This window comes from Ambystoma mexicanum, chromosome 2p (assembly GCF_040938575.1).
Source record: "Ambystoma mexicanum isolate Mex_15411 chromosome 2p, UKY_AmexF1_1, whole genome shotgun sequence".
Taxonomy (NCBI): Eukaryota; Metazoa; Chordata; class Amphibia; order Caudata; family Ambystomatidae; genus Ambystoma; species Ambystoma mexicanum.
Genome location: NC_090923.1, coordinates 1,386,123,934 through 1,386,136,819, shown reverse-complemented (window position 1 = coordinate 1,386,136,819; position 12,886 = coordinate 1,386,123,934). Strand labels below are relative to the sequence as shown.

At 47.6% G+C, this 12,886-nt stretch overlaps 1 protein-coding gene across 1 annotated transcript in view; it reads left to right on the top strand.

Moving 5' to 3' along the window:
* Positions 1-12,886, top strand: part of LOC138567523 (D-serine dehydratase-like) — a 516,199-nt gene that overhangs the window by 65,297 nt on the left and 438,016 nt on the right. The window contains exon 3 of the mRNA XM_069645796.1: positions 4,549-4,829. Coding sequence (XP_069501897.1) covers positions 4,549-4,829 — 281 coding nt within the window. The remainder of the gene's footprint in view (positions 1-4,548; positions 4,830-12,886) is intronic.

Genomic DNA, 12,886 nt, shown 5'->3' with positions numbered 1-12,886 from the left:
TTTTGTCCCCGCGAGAAAATTTTTAAAAGATTGGCTTCAAATGGTGAATTTTACAGCACACTTTCTGGGGAAAAATTGGATAAAAACCCACACAGTTTGCAATTGGTTTTGTAGGGTAACTGGTGAAGAAAATCCAATAGATGCAAGTCACCAAAGGTGCACAGGAGCATTTTCATGATGCCTTTTCCCATAGTAAATGCCAGTATAAAAAACAATTTCATGCTGGCTGTGCCCATATATTTTCATGCTGGATGCAGCAGCATATGCCATTATTCCCATATAAGAACAGATTCATGTTTGCTTTGCACTTAATGTCAGTAATGATACTATAATAAAACATATCCACGCTGGCTCTGCCAATATATAGCAGTATCCCCATGAAAGAACATACTCCTGCTGGATTTCATGTAAAAAATAACATGCCACAATCAGAAAACATGTCCAGATTACACAATTGTAGGCCAGTATGACCATGTAAGAACATGCTGAATGTAGGTTTTACCCTTGATGCCCAGCAAAAAATGCCATACCACAGTAAAAAAAATGTCCGTACTGGCTGCACCAATGTAAGCCAGTCTAGACATGTAATAACATTTATGTTTGCTTTACTGTGTATGCCCTGTAAAAAATAAAAAAAAAAATCCCATGCCACAGTTCGAAAATATAGCCGTACTGTCAAATGCCCCCAAACCCCAAATCAGCAGCCCCCGTGCCTGGCATAAATGCATGCGCACACCCATTTATACTGCATGCACCCGCTCATTCACATGCAGAGCCACCCATACACCATGCACTCTCTCATTCACACATGCACTTACAGACACACAACCCATGCACACACATTCATTATTTCTTGTTCTGTCCTTCAAGCCCAGCCTGGACTCTGCTCATCCTAACACTGCCAGCCACAAAAGCCCTCTGGCTCCTACGCAGCACACAACGGGAATCAGGAAGCGGGGACAGCTTCCTGGTTCCTGCACCTGTCTGGATGAGCTAGAACAATCCGAATGTAATGCCGCTGTTCCCCAGCCTGCAACCTCACTGAGCCATGTAAGGCTGGGAAAGAAAAGGGCCCCATGTCTTGTGTCACTCATTGGGCATGCGCACGCTGGGGAACCGAAATTGTCTGTTAAAGCCAGCCCAGGAGCACCGCCTCAGCTACTTGCTGTAGCTGGGGGAGCGCTCAGTGTTTTTACTGGACCGGCTCATCCAGCAAGGGTGGCAGGTGGGTGCACCATTTCCTATTAGGAATGAGCCGCCCCAGCACGAGGGTCAAGGTTCTGTTGGGCATCTTGCTCCTGTAAGGAACTCTGCAAGGGTGTGCTCCTGAGGTCTCCTAGTGCCTCCCATGGTGGGTAGCTTCCTGTAGGGGAACTTCGGGCGCAACAGGTAAAGGGGCACAAGGGCCCCGGGAGAAGCACATGTCCAATAGTGCATTAGCTCCAGGTGCCACTATAGATTGCCGTAGCGCGGGTCTCCATATCTGGTGGTATGGAAGCAACAGAAGTTGGGGCAGGGCCGAGCAGAAGGGCCTTTGGATGTGAGGCCCCGAGAGGCGTCAGAAACTGTCTGCGATACAAGGGCCTTCTGCACTGCCTGCTTCTCCCTCTGTCCCGTGCACTTCATCTCGGGCTGCAGCAGCGTTCGGCTGACCAGGCTGGGGGCCGGGTGTGCATGTAAATGCGTGATTGTATGATGATGAATGGGATGTTTAAGTAAATGCATGTGTAATTGCGGGAACGCCTATATGGAATGCTCTGTGGCGTCGCTAGGGGGTGTGTGGGGGGCCGTGCCCCCCCTCTGAAATCCTTACCCCCCGCCCCCCCTTGCGCTCCCCCTGCCTAAGGCGAGCAGTGACAGTGTTCTCTGTTCGTGGTGTTATTTGTGACACTCACTGAGGCAAATGTCTGCATATCACATGGCAAGCACTCTCCTTGTCTCTCAAAGCTAGCAGTGATCTTGGAATGCATTCTGGCATCGGTATGAACATGAGCACGAGCCACTTCTCGGGTGTTCCTGCCCGGCTTCTGCACAGCGACCTCCATAGTGTGCAGAGCAGCTTGCAGCCCCTCCCACCAGAATGTAGCCACGAAACTGCTAATGATGGGCCATTAGCCACTGAATGGTTTCGTGTCTGCATTCTGATGGGATGGGAGGGGAGGTGCAGTGGAGTGTGGGTAGTTGGTGCACACAACAGTCTCTCTGCAGGAGTGCTTGTGATGTCACACATTACCTTTCATAGGCGCCCCCCACACTTTTGTCTTTGGCTCCCCTCTGTGCCCCTCCTAGATTTGATTCCTGGCAATGCTAGGCTGCTACCTTTTGATACTTGGGCCCCATGCCAGACAACCCTTGGGGTTGAACAGAGGGGGTGGAGCCTCCAAGTTTGCCACGCCCAGTTTAGATAGTGGCCCCTCCCATCACCAGTTAGCCCCCCAATGTAGGTGTCATTGCACCCCTGACTTCAACCACTGTCTGTGAGAAGGACTTCTGCTGTTTTAATCTGAGCACTGGAATAGCATCTTCATGCATCTTGTGACCTCTGACAACTCGAGGTCAAGGGTAAATGCGCGGAACCTTTATAAACCTGCAGTCGCCCCTGCTGTGTCTTTATTCATTCCGCACACTGCATCAGACTAGTCATCAGACTAGTCGGGCCAGGGAGGTCGCCAGAGGCGCCACCAACCACACATTAGTGTAGAGGCCTGGCCAGCGCCTTTGCCAAAACCCCTTTGAATGGCGCATCCTGGAAATAGGATGCTGAGGAAGGGAGGAAGGCCAACAGCCCATGCCCCACAGCTGCTGGAATCTCTGGTTTAATTTATTTATTTATCTGCATTTTTAAAGCGCTCACACAGCCCGGCGGCATCGAGGCGCTGTTACAGGAATATGTCTTAGTTGCGTATTTATAACGCGCTTAACACCCAGAGGTTTCTAAGCGCGGACCCGGGGATCAAACCTGTGTTGCTTGGTGCCGTTTTGTTTCCAAGGCGAGCACGTTGCGGCTGAGCTATCCTTCCGGGACTGGTTCGTGCTGCCAGTGAGGCACCTGCTCGTGCCCCTTGTTGTTGGGAGCTCTGAGATGTCCTGGTTCCATGCAGTGTATCACTGAACTATAAATCAATTCACATTAGGTGACTTGTACGGAGACGAGGCAAGGGAGCACTGGGTACTTCTTTCACTGGAGACAAGAAAAACAAGCATTGGCAATGCCGAGAGTTTGGGCTTTTGTGTAAGCATGGGAAAGACATTTGCCAGCCAGTGCCGTATTGACATTAACTGGCTATTGATTTGAGCAGATGTAAAATGGTGCCAGTACCTGTTCATATAATATCAGTGCCTGGAAAATCCCTTTTACTTATACACAGGCCAAATAGGTTGGATTTGCCAATGCTTGTTTTTAACAGTGGCTGAAGGCAGATCTGCTTTAGACATTTGTATTACACCTGTCGTTTGTTTACTGCTCCAGTGAAGTCATTACCTCTCAGAACACGGCTTTGGAAAAACACTGGCAGGCACTTCCAGTGCAAAGTTTGATGTTAAGGCTTGATTGAAGCGAGCTCAAGAGTTCCCCTGAGGAGGTGTTTTGGGCGGGGAGGGGCAGGCATTTGGGTTCACAAAGCCGAACTCAAAAGCCAGTGGTAATGGGAGTGCACGTTTTACACTTCACATGACGTCTAGCATTTCCCTCCATTTATAAAAACGGACCCTAGATGGTTTGGGTGATTACAGAACATAACCCTGGCGCCATGTCTTCTGTCGTGAATGGTTCATCCCTGTCCTGGCGCCATGCCTTCTATCGTGAATGGTTCATCCCTGGTGCCATACATAATGCCAAATGGTTCATTCCTGTCCTGGCGCCATGCTTTCTGTCATGAATGGCTCATTCCTGGCGCCACGTCTTCAGTCTTGAACGGTTCAGCCCTTGCGCCACGTCTTCAGTCGTGAATGGTTCTTCTGTCCTGATTGGTTCATCCCTGGCGCCATGTCTTTAGTCCTGATTGGTTCATCCCTGGCGCCATGTCTTCAGTCGTGACTGGTTCTAGCCTGCTCTTAGCAACTCTGAATCCTGGTAGGGCAGACTCGCCATTCATCCTACCAGGTTGGCAAACTTGGGCCTCATTAAGAGTTTGGCATTATTAGCACTGGTACTACCGCCAGACTGAATTCCTGTTGGCGCCAGTGGTAATGGCAATTCACTGACTAATTAATTATGGGTACTAGTTGCTCCTCATTCTGAAGTCCCATACTTCATTGAGTGGTCGTATTACTTCATGCAGTAATCCAACCAGTACCATTACCCCAGTGTGAGTGGAGGCAAGGCCTCAAAACCACAGACAGGCGGCTTTAAGGCCTCAAGGGTTTATAAACCCATAATCGAGGGGAATATTTGGAATTGCCACGTTTTACCATTAACGCCATACTCCTAATGGGGTCCATTGAGTACCATTACATTGAGTAATAATAGTTAAAACAGCAACTAGAAGTGGGGGAATCCGCATGACGCGCTATTTGGAAACCTAATATTATTCCTATTTTCTATTTTAGGGAGTGTGGCGAGATTATGACTGCCGGCACCCGGCGATGCATTGTGGTGTCCACCTTGGCTGAGGCGCGCTTTTACGCAGACAGCGGCTTTGACGACATCCTGTACGCGTACCCACTACCCTTTGACAAGGTGGAGGAGTGTGCGGCACTGGCTGAGAGGCTGGAGGCCTTCCACGTGCTGGTGGACAGCCAGGAGGCCCTCCAGCAGTTGAGGCAGAGGAAGCTGGCGAACAGCAAACGGTGGCTGGTCTGGCTGAAGGTGGATTGTGAAAATGGAAGAGGTACTGTGAAAAGGCTCCTGCCTTCTGAAAATTACAATTTCGAGTTCAGTTGTCAGCCTTACTCCTTTCTCCCTCACCCTCATAACAGTTGTTAATGCGCTTCCGCCTCAGTAGGCCAATAATTTAGTAGCCAAAAGGTTCTTAATATTCCAACAACTACTGAAAAGCTTGTCCCCTCCAACCAACCTCCAACACGTCAGCTCCCCCAAAAGGAAGTGCACGTACACTCACCCCTTTGCCCAAATGACCCTCCTGGCCTGTCTGGTTGTTCTTGGTAAATCCTCTGGCACCCCCTCATTCATGGGTCCTGCTCTGCGCTTCCAGGTGAGGGGGCGCCCGCTAAGACATTCTACCCCATTAAGCACCTGCCTGGGCTTTGATGGGGGTTCCCCTGCAGTTGTCGGCCAAGGCTTGTTGGCGCTGGCTCCAGTCTCTCTGCTTCAAAGAGCACAGCCATGAAACGTGGCGTTCCATAACGCACCAAACCGGAAGCGGAAGTGGTGCTGTAGTCGTTGCAAGGGCAGTCGGAGGGTGTTCCAAGCCGCATAAGTAATGTGATGTAGGCTCAACAGAGCACAGAAGTCTGAAATGCAGTTCAATATCTTTAGTTTACAAGTAATAATAGGATGGGGTGGATGAATGCCTGTAAAGTTGAAGGGGTGTGTCGTAACAGAAAAGAATATGCTTCCCCGAGCGGTGTTGGGAAAAAATGTTTCTAATCTAATGCTATATGATATGGTATTTATAACGCCCCTGTACACAAGTGTTTCTAGGCGCCACAAGACAAGGGAGGACAGACCGAGGGAGGACAAGACAAACGATCTTACTAGGCGTTGTCATTCAGATCGTGCAAGTGCGACAGTAGAAGTGCAAAGGGAGGGGGAGTGCAATCAGGGAAGCATGTCTCAGAGTAAGTGCAGTCAGGGCAGCGTGGCTCTAGGTAAGTGCAGGAGCGGGGGATTGGTGGGGTGTAGGGGTACAGCTACAGCCCCTGAGTGCGCAGCAGGCCATGTGGCGCTGCAAGGAAGACTGGTCGTGGAGGAGCCAGGTACCCAGAGAAACACTGAGGGAATCAAGAAACCAGTCGGCATAGCAGACCAATAAGTTAGCAAGAGAGCGAGAGAGAGAAGGCAGAGGAGAAAAGGAGTGTCTTGAGCTGCTTCTAGGATTTCAGGTGGTCCGGCTTAAGTTTGAGAGGGGCATTTAGGCCATTCCAGAGGGAGACCCCTACAGAAGAGAGAGCTCTGCCCCCCACTGTCTGCCTGGAGAAGCATCTGACACTCAGAGAGTTGGAGGTAGCTGAGCGAAGGGTTCTAGAAGGAAGGTATTTCGGAAGAGAGAGTTGGGTGTAGCGGGGTCCCTGGCCCCAGAAAGACTTGTGGACAATGCAGATGGTTTTGAACTTAATCCTTGCAGCCACCGGGAGCCAGTGGAGAGAGGTCCGGGCTGGAGAGATATGTTCCCTGGGCTTGAGGCAGTCCTGTTCTGGATTAGTTGAAGGGGGCGAAGGGAGGATTTAGGCAGATTGAGAAAGAGGCTGTTACAGTAGTCCAGCCTGGAGAGGACCAAGGCTCAGGAGACAGTGAGCTGCTAGAGGAAAGTGAGGAAAGGGGGAATGCCTCTAAGGAGGTGCAGCTGGAAGTGGGCCTTTTTGGCAAGGTAAGGATATGATATGATGATGTATTTATATCGCGCTTGTACACATGGATGTTGCTCTCCTTAGGCTCTCTAGTCTACCGACAAGCTCCAGTCTGCAAATGGAAGGGGCTGGGATGAATGCCTACAGACTCTAGAGATGCAAAGAACACGGACCACTATACTAACGGAGTAGACCTGGGTTTACCCAAATGGTGCGATGGCCCATCTAAGGGACCACCAGTCATTGTGTTAGGTTTCCCGACTCCAGCACAGACTTCGCTAATGGTGCCCCATTCACTTCTTGTCTTCACAGTCCCTGGGATATGGTGCTTAGTACATTTCCCGACTTCAGGTACTAGCAAGTATGTCTCCCCTCTTGCATTAGGGCACGTCTCGGGTCTAGATATTAGCATTCTCTAGCCGTGGGTTGCTCTGCCTGGCCAAGTCACCTGACGGCACACTCCGACCAGCAAACATTGTCTCCTTCTTTGCTTAGTGAAGCAACATATGCCTGACTATTAGCACCCTCGTGCCATGGGTCACACTCCTGGGTAAAGGGTAACACCTTGTAACCTACCAGCAAGTATTTCTCCCCCCGTATTTCGTGTTTTTTTAGGTTGCGAAATTCTCGCCCACCAACTGTGGGTCGTTCTCCTGGGCCAACATTTATTTTATTTTATTTGTAGAGTGCGCTACAGCCCAGAGGCATCAAGGCTCTTTTACATGAAGTTATAAGTAAGCTTGATTCAGAGTTACAAGGAGAAGTTTTCTTGGTTACACAGCTTTCATGGGGACAGTTACAGGAATGATACAAGAGTGGGAGGCAGGCTTCAGAGTTGGCATACAATACTTTGCAAATAAGACATTAAGGGAGAGATCCGTGCTCAACGGTGCTGACACCTGGCCACAATACGGCGGGATGTGAGAAACAGAGCAGGACTGGAGTTATACAGTCAAACCAATAGTCTTGTTTTGATGGCTTTGCGGAAAGCAAGATGGGAGTCAATCATCCTGATGTGCGTGGGAAGAGCGCTCCAGTGTGAGGCGGCCATGGCGGGGAAGCTGGTGCCGCCTGCAGGCACTCTCCGGGTCTTGGGAGTGGAGATCAAGTTGGAGTAAGCCATTCTCGTGGGCCTGGAGGAGGAGTGCTTCTCAATTCTTCGGGCCAGTCAGGGGGTGCTAGATCATGGAGGCATTTGTGCGTGATGGAGAGAGTTTTGAAGACAATCCTCTCTTTGACGGGAAGCCAGAGGAACTGCCTTCTCACATCGGAGATGTGGTCCTTCTTGGAGATCCCAGTAGCGGCCCTAAGGGCATTGTTCTGGACCACCTGGAGTTTGGCAATGTTTTTTCCGGACGTCCCTACAAACGGGGTATTGCAGTAGTCCAGTCTTGACCTGATTATTGCCTTAGCAATGGTATGGCAGTTAGGTAGGGAAAGGAAGGGTTTGGCTGCATTTAGTAGTTTGGAGAAGTAGGCCAAAGAGGAGACAATGGTGTTAACCTGTCTATTCATAGTCCTGTCGGAGTCAAGGTAGACGCACAAAGGTTTTACAGTTTGGGACACTGCAGTCGGTATATTATCAATGGTAAAGGAGCTGTATTGATTATCCAGGTTGCCCAAAGTGGTAGGCGATCCAATCAGCAGAAGTTCAGCTTTCTGTGCTATATTGGCTTTTCCTTTCAAGTTTCCCACCTGGGACTGCCCTTTTCCTCCTCTCCGGCATTAGTTTCAATTGTGTCTTTCCTGGCAGCAACCAAGAGTTTAAAACCCAGGCCGCCATTTTGGGTTATGTGGAAGTGCCTGTGCCACCTCCCGGGATCCATGGCGGGAGACTGAGTTCTTAGTTTCTTCCCCGTAGGTGGGGCGCAGGAACCAACACATGCTCTGTCAGAACATAACTGTGGACTAAGGGCTACTCGGTCAAAAGTTCTCTGATACTTCCTTTGTGCCTGTCTGCGTGCTCAATGGGCTTGGAGTTATATGTGACAGGGGCTTCTGTAAAGCTCACAGTGCCATTCCTTTCTCTTCTTCTAATGTCAGGGCAGTGGGCAGGTGCTTTTTCATATTCGGCCTGATTTTGAAGACATGGCGACTTGGGGCATAATGAAAGGGTCTGTGGTGTCCACCATGTGCTACTCATAAGCATTTCTTCGCCCCAACACTGGGCCTTCTATGTCACCAGCATAAGCAAAAGGGGTGTATTCACAGTGCATTTCTTAGTTAAGTTTGTAGTTTAAATTTTAAATGTACTTTTATATCTCGGCTTACGCCCCAAAGTGCATCTTGGCACCTGACACATCTATCAACGAGCTCTTGGTATCATCAGTCAAAAGGGTGGCGGCAGAAATGTTTCTAGTTAAAAAGAAATTCATACTTTTTGGGGAAACCGAGTAGTTGTAAGCTTTTTTTACTGAAAGATCAGTGATTTTTTTTTCCCTTCCTATGAGATTGTGGCAGTGAATTTCAGAGGATTACACAATAAGTCAAAAGGTTTGGCCATCACATTTCATTAGTCAGTACTAAGGAGGTACTAATATGTTTCTGTTCTAGGGAAGCGTAATGGAATACATATTTTTACTTTTTGTGAGGGATCCAGGGCATTTGTGATTGAGGCCACTGTGCCCAAGGCTGAGGGCCTTGAATTTTACTTTCAGCTAGAGGAAGCCAACACAAGCTTGGTAGAGGTGTGTGCCTTCTTGGGGAGTTTGAGCAAGATTCGAGATAGCAGATGCTCAATTCTCTGGAGTCTTAAAGGAATGGTGCGGTCAAAAATATTATTGTCCCTATGGTTCGGCCATGTGTTTTTAACCATACGTTGATCGATCGCACAAAAATTTCCTATGCACCTTACCGGAGTTTTCATCTTTTGAACACAAGCGAAATCAGGCAGCAGGGCGCAGCCATTTTGTTATAATCTTATCACTTGCCGCATCGCCCTGGGTGAACTGCCTTTGCGGCACTAAATCATATCCCCTGAGCCTGACAACACTAGACGCGGACCGCCCATTTCACAACGCCAAAGCATGTCTTGTGTCAACATTCTCTGCGCTTCAGCTAATTACGTGTCGCCATGGAAATGGCAGGACGCCTCTTTCCTCAATAAGTATAAACCGACCGTTTCACAACACACAACAGCAGATTTTCTATTCCATTGCTCTTACTGTATTTCTTTGAGTATTCTGTGACTTGTTTCTGTGCTCTGGTCAGCTACCCTCGTTGCTTGATGCCCGTGTGAACAGATACCAGTACCATCGCTATAAATTATTTTCGTTTGTTTACCACACAATGGCAACAATAATGCCCTACCACTACCAGCCCGAGTATTCCGAGGAGGAATTACTGGAAAGAGAAAGATGCGGAAACGATGGGGCTTCGGACGACAGTTGGGAGGACGATTCAACAGATGAAGAGCCTGGGCCTAGTCGCATGGACGGTGTTTCCACCTGGTGTACCTGCAATAGGTGCGCGCTAATGCCAACCGAGGAAGAGCACTGCTGCTGCTGCTGAGAGAACTCTGGATGCTTGTCCTACATATCGTAAGGGGAGCCACAGCCGCAATGCGTTACCGAGATGCCTGACTTCACGGCAGCATGCCTCACATGGTCCGTTTTGAGGATTTTGATGGTGCTTATGCACGAACTTCGTGCAACAGTTCGCCCTTGTAATCCAAGTAAGGAGTAAGCATACTCTGGTTGTGATGTCACTTAGGCCACTACTATTTCATGGTTGTCTCCTATATTCTCGTAACTTCAATATATCATTGTCATATCAATTTAGTCTTGCAATTCTCTAGTAATCGTCGTATAAAAGTCGTTCAATATTGTGCAGTGTCCAGTTAGCATTTGTCCTGGCAAAAATGCCATTGGATCCAAGAATTGTCATTGACAACTAAGGTTTAATACACATATCTTGGTAATTTAAAAACAGTTTGTATCTTTCTCTTTCACAGGTGGTAGCGGCTGGTGGCATATTGTTCTTTTACATGGTGGCTTCATGGGAGGCTTGGACACCACGTTCAACGAGTAATACCAACATGTGTCGTTGGTGCCATTAGAGAAACTTTACCCAGTGACAGCGGTCAGTACAGGGGATTTTCCCTCGCTGTGCTGCAACCAGATCTTTACAATGTGTAGTAGTTTTGTGCCATCAAAATAAGAAACAAAATAAAACACAACATATTTTTTATCAATGGTTGTTTCAGTTTTTAAGTGAATCAAATGTGTCTCCATTCAGATGTGTTCCAGTGCCTTGTCTGCATGCCCCGGCCCATCCATCCCCCCTCCACTACCAAAGGCAGTTCGCACCAGTGGATGGCGCTGCCAAGGGGTGCTGTCAGGGGCGCGAACACTTCAAAGCTATCTTTCGCGCAGGGTCATTGTTCACATGGCCTCCTCAGACCCTGTGTTTCTAGGCAGGCCCCTCTTGAAGCAGGCTGCGCCCCTGCAATCCACATAAGTGTGTCTCCATTCAGCAGTGTTTTCCGGTGCCTTGCCTGCACGCCCCAGGCCCATCCATCCCCCCTCCACTATCAAAGGCAGTTCACACCAGTGGATGGCGCTGCCAAGGGGTGCTGTCAGGGGCACGAATGTCCAAGGTGCCAAAGACCATGTACACTTCAAAGCTATCTTTCGCGCAGGGGTCATTGTTCACATGGCCTCCTCAAACCCTGTGTCTCCAGGCAGGCTCCCCTTGAAGCAGGCCGCGCCCCTGCAATCCACATACTACCACGACATATACACGTCATTCATTCACAAACACACCCCTTTTTGTAATTCTTTATAAACCACTTGATATTTATCATGAGAACATCTTTGAGCACTGCAAGTCAACTTGTGAACGTGCTACCTGAGAACCCCAGTGACCAATGCTAATCTTCTCGTCGTTGTGATATCTGTGAACATCTCCCTGTTCTCCTGCCACTCTGCCTGCTGAATCTAACTGTTTGTTGGTCATGGTAAGGGCATGTATCCTAATCTTATCTCCTTCATCTGTAAATTTCTGTCTATTTCGAAGTCACATACTCAGTAGTGCTATGTTCATTGGTCTCATTGATATTGACTTGAGTTTCATTTTTTATATTATCGATATATCAATTTTCATCAGTGTCAATTGGCATCGAATTGCATCCTTTGCGGACCGTGTCTATAATATAAGCATGTTTCCTTCTCATGCACCATAGTACATTCAAGGCACGAGTAACATGTTCTGATTTTCGTCACATCAATGAATTGTTTATGAAAGATATCCTATAATATAGCCGCCCACGCTGCACTGGTTTTGCTGTGGTGACCAAAACAAAGCTTGCATTGAAGAATGTATGGTCTAATTCCTTCTTTCTCACATTTTTACGCAAAGTAAATTTCGAATAATGTTGACCGACTTTTTTTTTTTTTTGTTGTTGCATAATTTATAACAATGCCTGCATGTTATGTTCGATTTTCAGTTGCCCTTCGAAGACCCATGACAAATCTGAAGGTACTACAATGCATGTATTCCCTAAAACTGTAGATCGAATTAGAGAATGGGTCAGATATTGCGTATATGCACCGGCAGAGCTTGAAAGTAGAGTCAAAAAAGTCTTGGAGGACAAGAGCGGTGATCGATACCGCATCTGCTGCCTGCACTTTACCCCGAATATGTACGACACATCCTTGTACACAAAGAAGAATCAATTGAGAACGACTCGAAAATTGCTCCTAAATGCTATTACGACTTTATTCGTTCACATGCCGCCACAGCTTTGTCACGCTTCCGGATGTAGCTTTAGGCCTTGCGGTAGTGTGCAGGTAACCATATGGATTGATTGGTATTTTAGGTGTAAATGTCTCTTATAATACTTTAGATATTTATATGATTGTATAGCTTTTTAAATAATGACCATTTTGCTAAACATCAGTCCTTGTTTTTAGAACCCTCATAGAAAATTGATTTATGGGCACAGATAACTATGCTATATTATGCATTTACATAAGCATAATTTTCTCATATTTAGTCTCCTTACATGGCAATTTTTAATATTAGCATTTCTAAATCAAATAATACTTTCCCTTTACAACTCCATGACTATCCACCGAATATGAAGCAACAAGATTCAACATCCATGTCTTGCCTGGAATCACCAACCACTTCGAGCGCGTATCAGGTAATCTTACTTAGCTATTCTGTTCCAGACTTGTTTTATGCATGGAATTTGAGATAATGTAATCATATATGCATGGAATTTGAGATAATGTAATCATATTTACGTATCGTGTAATTCTTTTACCGAATGTTTCATTCGTGGTTTGCTAGTGATATGTCCCTTTGTCGTCTTTCCAAAGTGTGTGTTTAATTTCCAATATTTTCATCCTTATTAATGCAAGTACTGTGTTTCAGGGTGATGCTGAAGCGTCCACTACAATTACAACATCCCTTG